At 41.2% G+C, this 20,518-nt stretch overlaps 1 protein-coding gene across 2 annotated transcripts in view; it reads left to right on the plus strand.

Annotated features, from left to right (window-relative positions):
- Positions 1-4,103: 4,103 nt before the first annotated feature.
- The window catches only part of efna5b (ephrin-A5b), an 84,832-nt gene continuing 68,417 nt past the window's right edge, over positions 4,104-20,518 (plus strand). Inside the window, exons 1-2 of one of the 2 annotated variants that reach the window (XM_034234952.1) lie at positions 4,104-4,874; positions 4,996-5,251. In XM_034234952.1, the coding sequence (XP_034090843.1) occupies positions 5,127-5,251 (125 nt within the window). In that variant the 5' untranslated portion in view covers positions 4,104-4,874; positions 4,996-5,126. Of the gene's footprint in view, positions 5,252-20,518 lie in introns of both variants that reach the window. The other variant, XM_034234951.1, reaches the window with a different exon arrangement.

Raw genomic sequence — 20,518 nt, forward strand, 5'->3', positions numbered from 1 at the left:
CCACTAAAAAACATCAGTTTATCTTTGTTAATTACACTACATTAATTGGTTTAAATTGTGTACAATGCTTTTGTGTTTTTCCCATAGGTTTTTCCCTTTAGATTCTGAGAGACACATTTCTTTTTTCAGAGGTTTTGATTTTTGATTGCTAAAACATCGAACTACCCATAATCCTGAATGTTTTAGCCGCAATGCACGCCGTGTTCATGCGATATGAAATCGGAAAACATTCAAACAAATAATAATACTTTATTCCGAGTGTTCTTGCTTTTCTCTTTGGAAGTCATCACATAACGGCATTGTAATACACAGTTCGGCTGCATTCAATATTACACTTCTGCCGTAGTTCTTTATTTATAGAGCCCTGATTAGAAGACCTTTGGACAAACCGGAAGAAATGCAGCCGAAACTGAATGTGTGACGTGGATTATAAATATATCAGCAATTACACAACATCTTCAATTGCTTTTCACACAATACGTCTCCTTGCAGTATCAACACTAATTCGGCTGACTTTTATATTTCATCCAATTGGTAGATTGGTTATATTACACCATAAATTCGGTGCACAGCTGATAGAAAGGGACTTGTAGTTTTTGAAGATATTACTGATTTTCTTTGAATTAAAGAATGTAATATACTGAGTTGAGAGAATAGTCAGGGGTTTTGGGGGATGGGAGACACATCTATAGAATCACAATTTCAATAGCTGATATTATTATGTTTTTATTAACTAGACCAATGTTTTTTTAACCCTCACCGCCTAGTGGTTTAAAGCACGTTATTGAATTTTGATGTTGAATGTTTATATTTGATGAAAAATTAAAATATTAAGAGTAGTCTAAATACAAAATAGGGGAAAGTAGAAGGACAATGATAGAAATATAGAATAGAAAATATCAAGAAGATACTGTAGTGATCTCTACAATAAAACAGTTTAGTGCAGGACGTCCAAAGATATTAACAGGAGGATGTGCAAAACAGACACACTAATAAGACTTTATTTAAACATTAAAGAATACTTTAAGTTAAGGTCTTCTTTTGAATAAGAAAAAAACGTTGGGGGTATCAACAGATAAATATTAAGTCTGAGAAAGTACTTAACGTCTAATATATTGCATAGTTTATTTTGGCACTTGACAAGTGCTAGTAAATTGTCCGACCGGGCCACTTCGGTACTGGCCCACCGGGAAAACTCCCGGTATTCCCAATGACCAGTCCGCCCTTGCACCTGTGTGGTGACACTTTATCTACACTCAATTAGTGATTACAGTTAGCATGTCTTTTGATGTAAGGACATCTCCTTAGCAAATTAGTCACAATTGTGACTCATGGATACAATATAATTATCTCAATTTAAAAATAATTGATGAGATTGTTTTAATTAATGCTTTGCCCAACAGTATGACATGTTTTTGCCGCTGATATTTTCAAGATAATTTGTTGAAAGGATTATTTTTGCTTTTCATATCCGTAATTGCCTGTTGGCATGCCTGACCTACCGTGTTGACACCAGTCATACCTAGCTGCATTTTGACATCTTTTTAATGAGACTGTGCAATTATGTGGACTATAATTGTGCTGTTGGCAAAATAACCTTAACATAAAAAAAAGTATGAACCACCCAGCAGGTCTGTCAGAAACCAGCTTTCCCATCTCACCCTGCTGTGACCCTGGCTGTGTGAGCGCACAGATTACAGTGTGTGAGAGGAGTAACATCTCAGGTTTACAGCCAGACACTTGTCATTTTGGCCAGAATAACTTCTATACAGTATATCAAATTGAAGCTCTTGATAAAACCAGTTATCCTGTATCAAAACATAATTACCAGAATCACGACCAAAATCTAATTGGACAATAAAAAGTTGAAGAGGATTTTTGAGATGGAAAGACGAGGCTCTGTTGTACAATTCAAAAGTACTATGTGTGCCTTAAATGTGAATGTACAAAAAGAGCTGAGGAGGTATAAGAGACAGACAAACAGAGAGGAGAAATAAGTGTGTGTCAATGCAAGAAAGGTTTATTTAGAAAAACACATCACCTGATCACTATAGCCCATTGATAGTATTGGTTTGCCTCCTTCCTATATCAATTCAAAAAAGAATATTTTGGAAATAGAGTGTCAAGCCATCTTCACACTGCTCTTCTGGCACATGTGGAAGGGGGATAGTGAGAAAACAGGCCTGCATGAGAAGTAATCAACGCAGCCCACTATGATAGTGACAGCGGGGTTAAGAGAAGGGAATGGGAAAGAAGCTTTGTTTCTATGCCAGAGAAAATGAAAGCAGCTGGGGTATGTGCTGTGCGCTCTAGCCTAGCCAATATATGCTTGTTATCAAGTTGTGTTTTTATGTTGTGTGTGTGTGTGTGAAAGAGTAGGAGATGGGACACAGCAGGAGAGGAATGCGGTCATGGCTGTAAAGTGGGTGTGAAAACAGCCATGTTCACTGACCTCCAAACTGACCTCCCCACCCCTCCTCCCCTGGCAGTTGATAGTGTCCTGTGAGTGTGTGTATGTGTGCGCATTGCATAAAATGTTCGAGAATATGTGTGTGTACGTGATCATACTTGCCGGAGTTTGTGCCATGCTGTTTGTGTGTGTGTGGTTGTAGCATGAGTATGTGTTGTGATAGCTGTAAGTGAATGGCCCTGAGTTTACTATAGTCCAAGGGAGGAGGTCAAGAGGATTATCTTAAAATATTAGCTGCCCTTTCACCCCTTCCTCACTCCTTCTGTGTAACCTCTGCTTTTCCTCTCGTCCTGTATCCTTAATGGCAAACAGCACCTGTTGCCAGACACACACCGACACACCGACACACACCGACACACCGACACACCGACACACACACACACACACACCACACACACACCGACACACACCGACACACACACACACACACACACACACACACACACACACACACACCACACACACACACACACACACACACACACCACACACACACCCACACACACACACACCACACACACACACACACACACACACACACACACACACACAATACATACCTGGACAGATACATAACTTTTTTTAACTTGCCATTAGGGCAGGTCCGTATAAATGTGCCCAAAACGTCCTTCACATTGTATCGTATTAATTCATGTCACAGTTATTTCCGCTAGGGATTTCCCAGGTCTACTTCTCATTTTCTCAACTTTAATAAATCCTGCTTGTGAGCACTTTTTTAGCACCGATTTTAGGCGACGACAGACACGGTTCCCCTGGTGCACCCGAACTTGGATTTGTCCCCGGCTGGAGTCAGCTATCCCGCCTGCTCGCCACTGCGGGGCGTCGGGGCTTCGGGGTGGTGCCTTGAACCCTTTCAGCTCCCCGCAACAGGCTGTCACATCTACCGGAGCGAAGCCTGCATAGCCGTCATCTCCCAGCATTACGCCATCACACAGAAGGCTGTGAGGCACCAGCACCCTCCGCCTCTCGGTCTCTTATAAACTATAAACATGTGGGATATAAATATGACCTTTGGGGATTTTAATTCCTCACAATTTATCATGGACAAAACATTATTATTATTATTATTATTTTTTTAAATATTGGAAAAAATCCTTTTGAATTATTATTGTGTGTGGGATGCTTTATCCTTGAGGAATTGACAATCAATATCGTTGGAACGACGAAGAAACATTTTCAATGTCTGTACTGTATACAATATATGTATGCGTGTGTAGGCTATATACAATATGTATATTGTTAACGTCCAGTTTCTAATAATCTCATGCCTCTTCCTAGTAATTAAAAAAGCACGAACTGAGTTCAATTGAACAGAGAGCGTAACTGGAGTCCACGGTCTTCTGTGCTCCGCTGCGTCCGTTTGCATGTAATTAAATAGCGCCCTGCGCACTTATCGGTCGCATCTGACAGTGGAGTTTCCAAAAGCTGTCCCTGTCCAGTGCACCTCTTCCCCCGTCCCCTTCCAGCTCTACCTCTCCGTAATTAAATTAGCTCGGTTTTAGGCGGGGGAGGGGCTGGGCTTTGTTCAAGTGACGCCCATTCAAATAATTTCAAACCAATGGGACTATCCCCCGCTCCGCCGTAACCAAACCCACTCTCAGTCGGCGTCTGGAGCTGCCTGCCTTTGCCCTCACCTTCCTGCTTGTCCCGGCGTCTTAAACCCAAACGCAAAAAGAGGAAGACTACACAGCACGCACATGGGAAAAAGCTATATTTGTTTTTCACCTGCACGTCGCACGATGGCTTATATATGAGGAGGACACTTTGGGATGCGGACATAAACACGCGTCTCCACGGAGAGAAGCGCATGAGAAAATACAACGCTGTCCGTCCTCTCTCGGACACCGAGAAGGACTCCTCCCCACCTCGGTAGTGACACCTCCGGTACATCGCCGAAAAAAAGACAAGTGACTTTTTTTTACGCTGGAGACGAAGGACCGTGTCTAACATTACCATTGATCAGCCAGTGATTGACTGTATGGCTTTAAAAAGTTGCATGGAGAACATGGACATATGACGTGCGCCACACGGCGTCATTGGACACACATAGGAGCCTCTCTCTCTCTTTTCTTCATCACATCTTGGAGTGACTAATCCCCTGCGCTTTGGGTTGGGAGTAAGCAGAAGTGTGCAGCAGTTGTCATTTGCCCTGACACAGGCTACATCCAGTAGCTCCCTGCATAAGGGGAACGTCACCACACCACTGAAGACACAGCCTGTTGTGCTGCGCATTTGTGTGTGCTGATCTCACTGTTTGTGCATTATTGGGAGATTTATTTCTGATAGCCCACCACGGACTTGTCAGAGCTGACATCTTGTTTGACATAAAGACTGTCATTCACCCGGACCCTCGACCTGCATCAGAGATACGGCACAGTGACACGTAGGTTTTGTAACTTTACATTTTGAAAAGCCTGAACAAGTGTCCTCTCAAGTGCCCCCTTGAATGATCACATTCTCGATTTTCCCTTTTCTACGTGGTGCGCATTTGTACTTTGTTTTAGCATTCACCAACAGCGCCAGCAACACATGTGAATGAGACTCATCACCTGTCCCGGTTGAAGCACCCCGTACAACTCGACTGACTGACCGACCGACACTGAAGAGGAATACGTGCCGAAGTTCCGCTGTAGTGATGCTGCAAATGGAACTGGTCATCTTCTTCTGCCTGGTGCTGTTGACGTGTGTATTTAGCCAGGAGCCCAGTTCCAAAGTGGTGGCGGACCGCTATGCCGTCTTCTGGAACCGGACCAACGCCAAGTAAGTGCCCTCACCCGGCAGGTTTTCCGCGGAGAGTCGGCGATGTTCCGTCTCCTCGCATCTGCATGAACCACGGGGTTCTCATGTTTGCTAGACCTCATCTATGTTTATTCTCCGCAGTGGGGGCATACTGCCAGTAGCTGTATAGGTACATGCTATAGCTAAGGATAGGAGAAAAAGAGTATAAAAGTATACTGTTCCTATACGTGGCGGCTCGTTATCAGCGCGTCCCTCAGGGTAATATAGAATACACTCGTTCGTATAAGGCCTGGAATTGGAAATAACATTCATCGCCTGGTGTTGCACCCACTGTCAATATTTACAAAAGTATATTCACCAAATTTGAGTTATTCTAGCTTTAGTGTCGTGTTCAGAGCTGTACAATTACCCTGGAGCTTTATCTTGTGTTGTTTCTCTGTCCGGCGGACCCAGGCCGGGCACTTCTTCACACATCGGAGTCATTATAAACTGAATTTAACTCGTTTTAAAACAAGGCTAATCAAAACATAATCAGCACAAAGTTAATTCAATATGGCAATTCATTAACTCACTTCAGACTATTTAGGTATACTGCTTGTTTCAGAAAACTTAAAATCTGTAGGCCAAACGTCTCAGACCCGTGCAGAGGACAGCTTCTGTAATTCGGTGTTTTCTTAGTTCATGTGGCTTCATCAAACTACTGATAGTAAATGTAGTCAGAATATAATGTCAATATTGAAAAGCTCCTTCACGAAATTCAGTAAAATTGCAATAATGACATTGTTTTTATAAAGCAGTCCCAGCACAACTGGAATATTATAAAAGCACCATGGCCGACAAATTACACGAAATGACAAACTCGTCTTTGGGTAGGCTGAAGGCACAGTGGAATATTATAGGGATTTTTTTTTACTAACTATTAGTCATATAAATAGTTATTGAATCACTTTTTATGTGACAATTTTTTTCTTTGAGCAACATTTTATTCATTTTAGTAAAGTTCAGAAGATAACATAATCGTTTTGGTGCAGCATTTTTATGGTTGATCAAGGACATTTTGAAGACACTATTATAAAGTAAATGTTTTAAATTGAATACAATTCTGGATCATAAAACCCACTGAAGCTTAAGTTAAACTGTGAGAGGGTTTTATTCCACTTGAAACCATATAGACTTTACAATTATAAGCTTTCACTCTGTACAAGTGGGCAGCTTCATGAATCTGAAATTAAAGTTTTCCTTAAGCTTCACACATTCATATTTCATTTTGCATTTTGTTACTAATTCATTTCCAGAGGCACGTACAAGTCATATCCTGACCTATTGTGTCAAAAAACACTAAAATACCAATCATTTAAATATTGTTACTTTTTACAGAAATAAAAGTGCATCCCTTTTACTTTTTATTTGTATGAATAAAAAGTGTGCGCTGAACTTTTTTAGTACACTCTCAGCACTGTTCGTAGTGAAGTGGGGATTTTACTTGCTGTGGACGGGCCACTCAAGAGGACGTTAAGAGTTGAAATAAAAGTTCCTTAGTTCCTCTGCTAGGACAGGCTGGAGTCCGCCTCAGTGTTTAGTGAACATGTTTGTCGCAGTGGTATTACCTTCTCAAAGTCCCTGATAGAGTCAGACTGTTCAGCCTTGTCCCCGGCTTATTAAGTCTAAACACTGCTGCGGGAGGTTACAAAGATCTTTCACTCAACTGCCAACAGCACTTAGTATTTGTTGAATAAAATCCTCAGCTTAGCCTCCAAGTGTGCACAAAGCCATTAATAGCACATGCTGAATTTGTTGCACAACTATTTATATTCAGTTGGAAGTTTCAGAAAACAAGATTTATTGCTTGAAGCAATTAGTGGTCAGAGGTACAAACGGAGGGCTGACTGTAAGCCCTCTCCTGAAGTTGGGGCCAGTGTAGCGGGGTGCGTAGATTCTCGGCCTGATATCCCGTACACCATGACTGCTGTGGTTCAGGTCTTTATTCTGGCTTACCCCGGCTGTTTATTTACAGACCACTTTCTTCAATAGAGGCAAACACAACGTTGCGTTTAATTTAGATTCCGGCTGTTGATAGACACACTTTCATTAGACATTACATTTTTCTTTAAACAAAAAAGTTTTGACTTGACTGCCTGCTCACTTGATATCTTCCAGATGTGCTGACAAGTTTTCTCAGCTTCAATGAAGGAAAAAAGTGTAGTAAGAAAAAAAAGGGAAATTGGAGTAAATCTGTTAATCTCAGATATGACAAACTAACACTAGAAGAGAGAGTAGAGCAAACACCAACTTTGTGATTCACTTGGCTGCATGCACGTTGTGTCTCTTACTCTCTTTGCGTCCCAAGTCAAATCTGAGAAACAGATCGTTTCCTGAGCCTCATCCATTTCTGAAGCCCTGACTGCCCGAGGAAAGGAAACTGGTTTTCACAGAGGCTGTAGTGCTGCTAACACCAGTCACTCCGTTCTACTTACTCTAAATAGACTTTGTTTGACTCTCACCCCTCTGCAGTCCTGAGGCAGGAAGCCAGGAAACTAACACAACAGCAGGGAGGAGACGGAGAGAGTGAGAGATAGCAAACTTGTCTTATTGATGACTCAGTTAATACATATTGAATCCCTTTCCTCATGCATTACTGTAAGGAGCTGGTGTGGCACTGCAACGTAACTTGCCCACGTCTGCCTTTGTTCTAGGCTTCACAGTCACTCCGAAAGTTGGGCTGCTCCAAGTATTTACTGTGTTAACGCCCCAATGCACGCACACAGGCACATTGTCATAGTTTGTCATTCATTATTTATAAATACTAATTGCATAGTGTTTTATTTCTAGTTTGACTGGCTCTTTACATTTGTTCTCGTTGGTATCTGAACACAGTTCGGAGATCATTTTACTACTGCCAGAAAAAGCCATTTGTCGCCCTTCAATTTTCTGCATCTTTCACAACTGCAGCTTCTGCAGGCTTTACAATTGCTTTAGCTAGAATATTATCCATCAAGCTAAAGCTGTAGTTTCAGTTTAGGTTTTGTCACAAAAATCAGTTTTCTTTGAAACCATTATGCTTAAGTCGGATATTTTACATCAGTGCTTGCAATACGTTGTGCACTGCTTACTAACTTAATCACCTGGAATTCAGTGAGAGAAATTAAAACCTTATTATGAAAATAGTTACTAATGCAGCTTTACTCACAAACTTTGTTTTCCTATATTTAATTTAAATACAAAATCATTTTTAATTATAGAATTTAAATAACAAATGATTGAAGAAAGTAAGCTTAACCAGACAAAAGTAGTTGATTGAGTCAATGGTAGACAGAACCCACTGGTGAAGCCACTTTTACAGCTTAGATCATCAGTAGCATTGAACGGGGAAGTCTGCCTTTAAACCTTTTGTAGCAAAAATGTTTTCGCAGGTAAGACCTTCATTTATTGGTTTTTCCAGTGGTCAGAATTACAAGCAAACTGGAAGATTAGTGTTGAATATTTTGTTTGCTCAGTGTATCGTAATTTGCGTTCTGTTGCTGGGTCATTTGGGTCCGGGGCTGAGGGGATTTCCATTTTGTCCTATTGGCTTCAGTCCACTGTTTTGTCACAACTTTAGCATGAGACCAGAAACTATATTCATTTTAGGTTTTGCCCATCAAAAAAAGTTATTTTGAGGGAAACTTTAGAGAAGTCCGGGACTTCTAGAAGTTTTTATCAGTCCTTATTCCTACAGCTTGAAACTATTTAAAGTGCAGGGATATTTATCCATGGATCCTGCCCTCTGCTTTCTCAATGACTCTTCGCTTATGAGTATTTATTCTACTATGTGGGGGCAGCTAGTTTCTCTAATGATGTCTCAGCTGTAATGCCAAGAGATGGTCCTTCCTTTTCTTCTCTTCTGCCCTTACTTTTTCCCATATCCCGCGTTGCCTCTTCTTCCATGTGGCCTCTCAGCGCTCCGCCTCTCCCGGTCTCTTTCTCCCGGTCTCTTTCTCTCTGTCTCTCTTTGCCGGGCGCAGATTATGAATGAATACAATTAAATACTTCGGGAGTCCCTCCACGGTTGATGGTGGAGAAAGACGCGCAGAGGTCAGGCAGACTCAGAGAGGAGCTCAGGGAGGGGTCACACACATATAACGAATAACGACACGGAATAACGACACGGAATAACGACACGGAAAGTTGGTCTTTGAATGACAAACTAACTAGAACTCTCCTTGAAGTGCAGAGTGTTATTAACATTAACAGTCCGGTGCGGTTGTGGTCATGCAAATCGCTCAATGTAATTTGTATTTTAGTGCATCACTTGTAGCTCATCAAACAGCCTGGAAAGCATTTTTCTAACGTGCTGCCTTTCGTTGCATTTTTTACGTTTTTATTCTTACAATGTACTGTAACTGGAGGCCTCTATTTGTGTCACTGGTATCAATGGCAACTTTCCTTTATTGCAGTTATGTCTGGCTCAGCTTTGTCTGTGCATGTGAATGTTTTTTGATTTAGTGTGTGTGTTTGTGTGTGTGTGGGTGTGTGCATGTGCATGCAACGTACCAAATGAGCCATGAGGTCATATAGGGCTTGTTTCCTCTCCTTCAGACTTCAGATACCAGAATAATTACATCTTTCTCCCTTGGTCTTCTCATTACCTGTCACACACCATTGGGACATGAATAGCGTCAATCTGTGCTTGCCTGTGTCTGTACGCGGGTGCGAATGCTGACTCTAACAAAGGCTTGTACGCATGGTGGTGGAAAGGTAGTCAATATACCCATCTGTCTCTAACAGATATGAAAATGATATATTAAATGAACACTTTTTGATAATTACATTTCTGAAACCTGGGATTTTTAAGATCGAGTTTGTGGGTCGTTTTGGACCGCATGCTAGGTTTTCCTGTCCCCCTTTGCCTTGCTCGGAGCTGTGTCTTACTCATTCCTCTCTTCTGCTCTAACTCTCCTTCTCTCTCTCCGTCTCTCTGTCTGAGGGCTGATTAGTTCTTGTTAATGACCCCTTGCTCTGTCATTCTTTCATGCTCGTGGCATTGGCAAGCACCGGCACCAACTGAGCTGCGGGGACAGCGAGTGTAGGGGACACAAAGAGAGCGAGGCAGAGGATGCAGAAATTAAACACAGGTCCTAACGGAAAACCAGCAAACTGTAATGATGGTGTTGTGCGATGTAATACTTCTATTAGGTCTAAATTGGCACTCTGTGTTTTCTCACTAGACCTGTAAATGCACTTTCCATTTAAATTAGACTTTTTCTACTTACTAGAAAATGAGACCAGCAGGCAGTAGTCAATGCTTAGTAAATGTGCTTGGCAGAGCAGCTGTTCTTTAGCGCGGTGGAAGAGGGGGAGGACTCTTGGTCATGACCCTTGTGGAGGTGCTCTGCGGCGGACAGAAGCAGCCCTGTCACCGGAGGTGGCTGGTGGTCAGGCTGTAGTTGTGGATTCGCTAATAATATCGAAGTAAAGGCAGACTACAACTAAATGGGAAATTACATTACCAATATCTTCAATTGTTGCTGTTTATTTATATATTGTTTATATATATTTCAAATATTGTTTATTTATATACTGTATATATATTATATTTGTACTTAATATATTTATTATATGTAAAATCATTTTGTTCTTTAAAAGTGTTTTTCCATTAGTTTGTTTTGAAATAAATAAATACAGTCAAAAATCGCATTTTTCTAAAATACGCCTTTTGCTTACTTTAAAACATTTGATAATCTTTTTTTTACCTTCATCTCTGTGATTTATTTGGCTTGTCCACAACCTCAAAAAACCTGTTTGTTCATAATAACATAAATATTACTCATAGGCATAGCCCAAGGTTAAGGGTGTTGGAAGTCAGAACGTTTAGTTATCCACCAAAGAGCGGGCAGGACCTCTTTTACTGACATAAATGAACAATATTGAATGGCATCTTAACTTCTGTAGCACATGTTTCCCTTCCTTGCCTGGAGAGCCAGATTTTAATGCCCAGGTTTTTGTTTTCAGAGTAATCACTCCAAGGTCAGATGGAGTGCTGAAACACGGCTATCAGCTGAGCGATCTGTCTTTTAGCCCTCATTCAACCCGTAGCTTTCAGGGGAACGCTCTGTGTAACTCTACTTGGAAACAATAAAGTATTAACCAGCTTATGCAACACCCACATGTGCAAAGCTCTATACGAGACTTATATTCTGCCATGAGAGTTGTAAAAATAACGTTTCCAATTTTTGCTCGTTGGTTGCTACTAGATGCATGTGTTTGCTTATTCAGCGGCTAATTCTTTTTTTCTTCTGACCTTGCTCTCACTGTCTCATTTTCACTCACAATTCTTAAGTTATGGAATGTTTTTACCTCCCTAACTGTTTCTGTATTTTCTTGTACTTTCTTTGTGCAGCTGTGGGAAACAGATCTGGCAGTTCAACGTTTTATGTTTACCACGTACTACGTATATTTGAGGTTGATATGAACAGAGAAAAAGGAAAACAATGTTTTTTAGGTCCGGTTCATAAGATTCAATATCAGTGAAGCTAAAGTTTCATTTGAAGACAAATGAAGGAGCAATTTGCATGAATACAGGATTGCTTCAGGTCCATTAGAGGTTGCAATGCAGGTCAACGAATCTCGCTATCGTGTATTATCGTGTCTTCGCTTTTGGCTGAAAATGGCGCTAGCACATCCTTCTTCAGCCCCTCATCTCTCCTCTGTAAGATGGAGGCTTGTAAGCAGCTGTTACTGTAGTAGTTACACTTGGTTGATCTATCACCCCTGACCAGAAAGGGGCGCTACTGAGAGAGGTCTGATACCCCTTTGTGCCCTCTGCTCTCAGCCTTAAGTATTTCAAGTGCACAGTTGGGACTGAAAGCTAAATACATATGCTTGATTTAAACCAGCTCTTTCTGCCTTGGCTGATTTGACTTAGTTAAACTGATTTAATGTCAAAGTCATATTATATTTACAGTGACTACATCAGCACGTAAAGGCCAAAACGATGGGTTTCAACGTTTTTCCCAAACTGTCACCGTTCACTATTCAACTGGAAAATGTGACAGGAACGATTGAGACTGTTCAGTTTTTTGCCAGACACATTTTCCACAGATAATTCCTTTCATGGTAGGCTGGCTTCGGACCTTACACTGCCGTTTTCCTTATTTAACTTGGGGGGCTGCGGGGGAGTGACTGGATGTTTTTCTAGCTGGGCAGCAGTGTGAAGAATAGATCCCAGAAGAGAACACATCTCCAGCTTGTGAATAAAGACCTAATTGACGGGTTGTAGCCAGTTGTAAATGACTCATGAGGTAATTCTTCTTTACAGACAGACTGAGAAACTCTCAGAGGGACTGTACAATTGAGTGATCGGCTTCCCCTTTGGAATTGAGACAATACTTGGTTTATTTCCAAAATGTTATATCCCCAAATATAATTTTAGAAGTCATAAAGTGCTACTTTGAGCCACAGATGAAGTTAACACCTCCTCACCTGTATGTGGTGAGTACCATTGGATTGCTTGAACGGCTTCTTGTGTTTTTGTTCGATGTTTCTTTGTTTGCGTTGGCAAAGTCATTAAAAAGTGAATGGAGTAATTCATTTCCTGGCCTTGTTTTTAATATGAACACCTCTTTGTAAAGTTCCCACTGCGGCTACAATTTTCCACTGACATAAATATAAATAAACAAACAATGTTGCTTTCACTTTGTTCAGTCTACCGTTGAGGCGAGACGTGCCTATAATAAGCTAGCTGCTTTAGCCTGTTTGAATTGACAGTAGAGGAAAATACTAGCAGCCAATGCCCCCCCCAATGCTGGGCCGTGAGACTGAAAGGCGGCCATTGTTCTGTTCTCTCTGTCCACTCCACATAGCCTGGGCTGAGAGACATGCATGCGCTTTAAACGGAGTAAGAAAAAAAGGGAGGGCAAAGGAGAGGAGTGAGGGAGAATGATGTGAATGGCTCGGGGGAAAGGGAGAGTGCACAGCTGAAGTTGTACTATGCTTTCGGACAGAAAAAGGGAGGAGAGGAGTAAAATGTGAGCGCCAGACACGAGGGGAGAGGCATGAAGTTGCCAGGAGTGACACATTGTGTGGAAAAGAAGAGGTAGCAGTTTCCCTCATTTCCAACTAGCCTTATCCATCCTCCCTCATCTGCCTGCTCCAAACCATCCAGCTCTTCAGCCCCCCCCCCCTTGTCTGTCCTTGCCAAGGATGCATGTGGCTTGCTGACTCTCAGTCTGTCTCTCTGTCTCCCTGGTGGGGAACGTGGTTGGTTGGTTGCTGCTGGTCCTCTAGGGGACAGACTCTGGGTCTTTACCCTGAGGAGGTGTCGTCTTTGCGGTCCGGGTTTAGTGACACTGGGGCTATTTTCTACAGAGACAGGATTAAGCCTGCTCAGGTTTAGACCCCTGCTTTGTTTCCTGTGACACTGAAGACTCCCACACACAGGGCTGTGTTTACTTGGGGGTTGGTGCTGTGGCACTACGTTGCATGTTGGTCTTAACTACTGTGACACATGACGCAATGTGCCCTTGAAAGTGCATTTACTACCGAAATGCATGAATCACAGTCGTAATGCCAGGGTGTGTGTAATGTAGCGGCTTAATGGAGGGTTTCATTCCAAAATGCTGTATATCTGCTGTGCAGACAATTGGTGCAATAAGAATGAGCTGTTTTTGTCCTCAGCAGTAGATTTACTTTTCAAGCGAAGGTCATTCAATGATTGGTCCCTTTCATTGTGATGAATAATGTGTATAAATACGCATGATTCAAATTCAAATATCTCATTTTGTTACAAATCTCTTATTTTTTGTCTCGGACTAAGCTCGTCTTTCTAGCCGCATCGGTTTGAAGGCTCAGGGTCTAAAAAGGCTAAGTGGGATTTTGACCAAAAATAAAATGCTAAGATCCCATCATACTTATGTCCTGGATCTACTGTAACAGATGCTTTTATGATGTTGAGCTCTAAGAAAAGTCAGAAATCAAGCAGATAATAAATCATGTTTAAAAATGTATAACACAGAACTGAATCTGACATCTTCAGATGAATCAGGGTTTGATGCTAAGACGAACGAGGGCTTTGTGTTTGTGAGTATTCCTGTGCCTATTTTCTGGCAACTCGTGCGCATACGTAGTTATTCATGCAAAACAGTAAGTGTGCGTGTGCGTGCACTGTTATCCTGAGCCGACCTCTGCATCGAGGCCCGCTTTAATGAAGCAGCAGAAACGCACACCGTCACTATAGCAGAGCGTAGCACTATTCTTGACCCAGTTCTCTGAGCCGGTTCCTCTGAAAGTGTGCATTTTCGATCTTTGTTTGTGGTGGATGGTATTCCTGTGTCAAACTGTACCGTGTGTGTATTTTTCCCCTGCAGGGAAAACCGATAAATCCCATCTTCACCCTCTCCTCTCATCTGAGCCCAGCTTTCACTGAGCTTCCAAACATTATCCCACAAAACCAAATATGACACCCTAAAGAACATAGACGAACACACACACATAATAGATACATACACGGTTAAAAAGGGCAGTTCATTATATCTTTAGGGAGGTTCAAGTTGCAGGAGATGGTATTTATTCTGCTTGTTTATTTTCTTCCTCTAAATCAGCGAGCAGCAAGCCACGCAGTGCAGCAGCCTTTGAACTGCGGCCTATCCCATGACTGCAGCCCTGGGTATTAACCCAGAGCCACTGAGAGGCTTAAAAAGCCATCAGCTCATTGTCCGGAGACACAAAACCCCCTTCCTCTAAAATCCACCCCCAAACTTCTCTTCTTTTTCCCTCCTTCCATCCTTTCTTTAGAATGCTTTGAGCTGGCCTCTGCTGGCATTCATATTAATCAGTTTTAAGGGTCTAATGAGATAAGTGAGACTTAAGGGGAGTCCCCAAAGTGGCCTAAGCCCTCCGGATAAACAGAGGTGATGAGCGCTGCCTATGGCCACATCCTCAGTAGTGTTTTGTTTCTCTAGCATAGTCATGCATACAAAAGTTTTTAATGTCCTTAATCTCACTGTTGAGCTTTGAAAACTGAAACTTAACTTAAGCAGATGCATTGAAGAGAAAGTCATCACCATGCTTTGTAAATGGCCATGTGATGATGAAATGCTTTCATGATTTTGGTTTAGTGCTGGGCTTTTTTACATGTTGAGCAGTATTGCATCTGTCAATTTGACCAACATCAGATCTTTTCCTCAATAACTCCCCTCTTTGTTATAATTCCCCTCCCTCCCACCCGCTCGCCCTCTGTTCCTCACCCGCCAAGTATCCCTGGAATATAGGCCAGTTGGGTTCCTCCCGCTCTTTTGCTCTTCTTGCCATATTGTCCTAATTCTTTTTCCCATCCTCCCTCCCTTCCTCCCCCCTGTCTCAGGGATTACAGATCTTTAACTGTACTGTCCATATCCTTGCCCCTGGGGTCCTGCTGAGATGACCCAGCATGCCCACTGTTAGCATTTAGTTCAATGTTGTGGCTGCAGCACTGACTGACAGTCACCAACACTCTCTTTCTCATTGCTTGTTTCTGTTTTTCTTTTAATCTTTTTTTAAAACATGCACCAGCCTAACCCCTCCCCTCTGCTACTTAAGATCTCAACCCCAAGCCAGAACAACAAGAGCTGCAGTGTCTGGGTCTGATGAAACATGGCAGTCACAAAGGGGTTAATTTACTTGAGAGAAATCATTAAAAAAAAAAGTGTCCCGCATGTTTGGGCTGTTGTGTGACACAGAGTCCGTTTTAACTATATCAGTTGAACTAGTGGAGCTGTGAGGCGGGACCGTCCTCAGAGAGTTCTGTTTCACCTGCTGTTCTGTTGCTCAGGGCTGCGGGACTCCACGACCGGAGACATTCCAGCCAGGATTAGAGCGTGCATGGCAAACGGAAGCACAAATAAGAGGGAGTGAAGGGGCTTTTCTCAGAAATGACATAGTATTATGTCTGGCTGTTTTAAAGTTAATACGCTTTTTGACATTTTACAACATTGTGTGCGCAATTTACTTTCATTTTGTGGTTCCTGTAAAAGTATTTTGCCATCGAAGCACAGTTGCAAACAAATTAAAATCCGAACACATTAGGGAATAATTACGAACTTTTAAAACATAATTTTCTGATCAAATAAAATTGTTAAATATTTTTTATATAAAACAAAAATGTACAAAATGATTACAAGAAATAGCAGTTGTATGTTATAAATATAAATAAATGTGTTTGGAGAAGTTCTTAAAATTGTGTTATTTTATTTATATAAAACACTTTACTTAATCAGATCTTACAGGAAAATTGAATTTAATACAAAACAACAACATCTGTACAGTTTTATATTTTACCATACCTTAACACAATTTTTTGTCACTGTGAAAACTTGAGATTGAATGATGGCTACGTTCAGAATTATGTTTTTTTAATGTTTTTTATTCGAATAGATATTAATCAATTCATATTTTTATGGATTTGTTAATTTCCAAATGTTTTCCACAATTTTGGCTTGATGAAATATGTATTACTGTTTGCGACCTCGAAGAAGAGTATAACTTGCAAACTATTGTACGGGACCAAAAGTTAGATGTGTATTGAGCATTCTTGTCATGGAAGGCTGTCTGCTTGTCTGGTCTGTAAAACCTGAACCTAAATCAATCAACATTGGCTGTTTTGACTTAAGACATTTATTTTACGTGTGTCTGGGCTCAGGATTTTGATTTGATATGTATTTGTTTGTTTGTCTCTAAAAAGAGGAATAACAAGTATTACAACTAATGTATTCAAACAGGCTCCCTGGATTCCCTGTTTTCTTGTTAACAGATTGACAGGTGTCAGTCTCCAGATTCGTGACAGTGTCAGACTTTTCAATCTGAGCGACATCAGGTTCACATCTGCTTTAATAATTCAGTTCAGCCACATTTTAATGTCCTCTCCGGCTCTCCAGCCTCTCTTCTCTCTGGGATGTGGAGAGCTGTCCTTACATTAAGACCAGGTCAGATTGTGTCTGCCGTTGTACATTAGCAGCACAGCCTTCCTGCCGTATCACTGTTAAGAGGAACATGGCACGAAGATGGCTGAATTATTCACACTCATAATCGGCCTTTATGTCCTGCTGCCAAGCCTGGCCCCACTGTTATTCTAGTGCATAATTGATAGTGCTCAGAAGTGGAAAAGTTAGAATAGCAGAAGTAATGCAAAGCGAAAGTGTAGTCAGGCAGTTCAAGGGAAGAGGGGGATTGGTTGGGTAGTGAGGGGGTTAGAGGGCTGGGCCCCTATAGGAGTTTTTACACCAAGCTTGTGTTAGCCTTTACGGGGCTTTGGTCCAGCTAGCGTGAGGATCGCGTGTGTAGGCCAGCCAGACTAGTCTGGGGGAGGGGGAAAGGTTGGGGGATAAGAGCGGGATAAGAGGGGGATGAAAAGAGGTGGGAGGGAGAGGAGATGGGGATCCAGAGTAACAAGGCCTGACGCTGAGCTGGCCCAGAATGTGGTCTGTTTCTCCCCCAAAGTTACTCTCAGGCTCCGCTGTGGGCAAATTTGTATTTTGAAATAGAATTGATTCTGATTTCGGATTTTTTCCGTCTTTTATATTATTGGGGAGGAGTAATCACAACTGCTGTATTCGCACAGTCAATACATACAGGTTTGGTTTTCCGTTGGACCTAATCCAGCACGTTTTTTCATTAGCTGCTTGCTCAGGCAGGTAAGAGAGGCATAGACATCACATTACAACCATATGATACACTGATCAATAAGAAGCAACCAGAGGAAAGTAGTGATTGTCTCTGCTCCAATAGTAAAGAGAGGCAATCTATTTGGAAATTGAGTGAGACGACTGTTTCAATATATTTCAAGACAATACTCCACACGAAGTCTGTCTATTCCATGTTTTATTTTAAAGTAACCTGCCATTGCATACCTTCATCTATTACTAATTAACCCTTTAACTGCCGGACCAAAAAAAAAGCTATGGAAAAATTATTTGTTTGCATTTTCTTATCAAATGGGCCACAAATAAGCACAAACACATTGTTTGTTTTGACTGACCACACAGTTTTATTTTTATGAGCCTCTACCAAATGGTCGAGCTGGCCTTCTATGGTAAAAGTACATTTTCAACAATCATCACACAGTACAGTATTTGTATGCATCAAACTCAAATAAAACACAAACTCAAATACATTTGTTTCTTTTATGGAAAATGAGCAATATATACAACCAGATATATTCATAAAAGATAATAAATTATAATTGTAAAAAAAAAAAATGGAAAAAAGTAATGTGTGTTTTTCATGATAAAAAAAAGACTTGCTCATCTTACTGAATATGCTGAATTGGCCTAACAGGAAACCACTGGCCTAACAGCAAATGTCTATATCCTGTGTTGGCCTAACTTGCTCATCTGTGTGCAATTTTGGGCTGAATGCCATGCATGAAAGGTGCTATATAAATTATTATCACTCTTTCACTCTGAGACTCATAAGGCAGTACTAGATTTAGTAATATTACCATGAATCTAGCCATTTATTTACCATATTTTATAGGAAAACATCTCTGAAACTCTGAAAAAGTCATATTGCTTGCTTACCATAAAAGGCCAATTCGACCGATTGGTTGAGCATATTTTCCAAAAAATAATTACACCCTTGTTAAAACTTTTTTTGTGCATCAAGTTATCTAAATATGTTCAGTCAGTGCCATGCCACTAAAATATGTCAAAAAGGATATGGTTACCTTACAAAAGTTGACCAAAAAGAGTGATTTCTTCAGCAGTGATTTTTAGTATTGCCAACTTTCTCAGTTGAAGCTAGCTGAAGGGCATTCTGTTTGAACCCAGTGACATCTAGAGGTTGTTTTGTGCATAACATGTCAACCAAAGGGTAGAGCTGGCTGAATCAGATGGAGTTCAACTTTTTTTTAGAGATATCAAGACACAAAATGTGCTCTACCAAATGGTGGTGCTGGCAGTTAATGGGTTATTCAAAGGATTTATTTCCACATTATATCATATAATTAGATATTCATATGATTTTTTATTTCTGTCAGAAATTATTTTAATTTTTACTTAATCATTGTCGAGCCATTCTGCGAGCTCCCTCAATTGAAAGTAACACCCTTCCAAGGAAGTTTGAATGTCTCAGGTGAAGGTGTTATCATGGCCCCAGGTGTAGTCTATTCAACACCTCTCTGACCCTTCACAAAGCCTTACTAACTACTGCCTAGCTCTGCCTTTTGTGTTCCATAACAAAGCCCTTTAGCTTCTAATAACACCACAGCACCGCCAGTGTCAAGAGAAACCTGAGATAAGGTCCACATCAGAGACTTGGTGGGAACTGTTTAATCCGCTTCTCGAAACCAAACCAACACACTACAGGCAGGGATCATGTTTGGCAAAGTGGCCTGCTTTGATGGAGGGATCGGATGGTGCGAGTAGGAGGAATGAGGATGACGGAAAATAGAAAGGCGGTAGGCTTTTTACGGAGCTGCGAAGGGAGAACATCTGGAGAATAATACAGGGAGTTGTACACTACACAGTGTGCACTAATTCTAACTCACACCAACACACACATAATAATAATAATCCTTATATTTATTATAGCGCTTTATCAATGACTCTCAAAGTGCTACAAATACACATTACACATACAGATCATACATACATGTAATGGTCATCTACTGTGGACAATACCCACAGGAACAAATCCGGGTGAAGTGTCTTGCCCAAGGACACAACGGCCTGACGCAGTGGGGCGGGAGCGGGTTTAAACTGGAGTTCCCCAACGCCCCCTTGATCGGATGATCAAACGCACAGACCACTGCGCCACCCGTCCCTATAAAGGCGATACATAAGCGGTTATTTTTATGATAATTCCTTGATTCTGCAAGTTCTCCTCCAATCACAAAAAAAGTAATTTCTTTATTTGATTTATTACGTTTTTACAGGTAATCAAATGTTTTGACTACAGCCAGTAACACATATGTACACAAATAAATAGAGAGTGGCCTTTTCTATTTCACTGAAATTGAAAGGGATATTTCCGTTCCCTATGATTCTCTTTATTTTCTATAACACACTTGCTAGTAGCACAGCTGAACACACCGTTATGATTTAAACGAAGGCTCTACGTCTAAGCTATATTTTTTTGATCCAACATCACTTTTGCAATATATTAGAAAGTATCTTTCACAGGAGTCTCTACAATGTGGCCGTAAAACCGTCAAGTGGAAACATTAGCAGCGATATGTCTCAGAAACTCATAAAAGCAATTTACGAGTGCACTTAAGGCCCATACACCTACTGGAGCCATTCTATAAAGATGCAGACAGAGATTGCACCAAACTCTCGCCAA

Source organism: Gymnodraco acuticeps, unplaced genomic scaffold (assembly GCF_902827175.1).
Source record: "Gymnodraco acuticeps unplaced genomic scaffold, fGymAcu1.1, whole genome shotgun sequence".
Lineage (NCBI taxonomy): Eukaryota > Metazoa > Chordata > Actinopteri > Perciformes > Bathydraconidae > Gymnodraco > Gymnodraco acuticeps.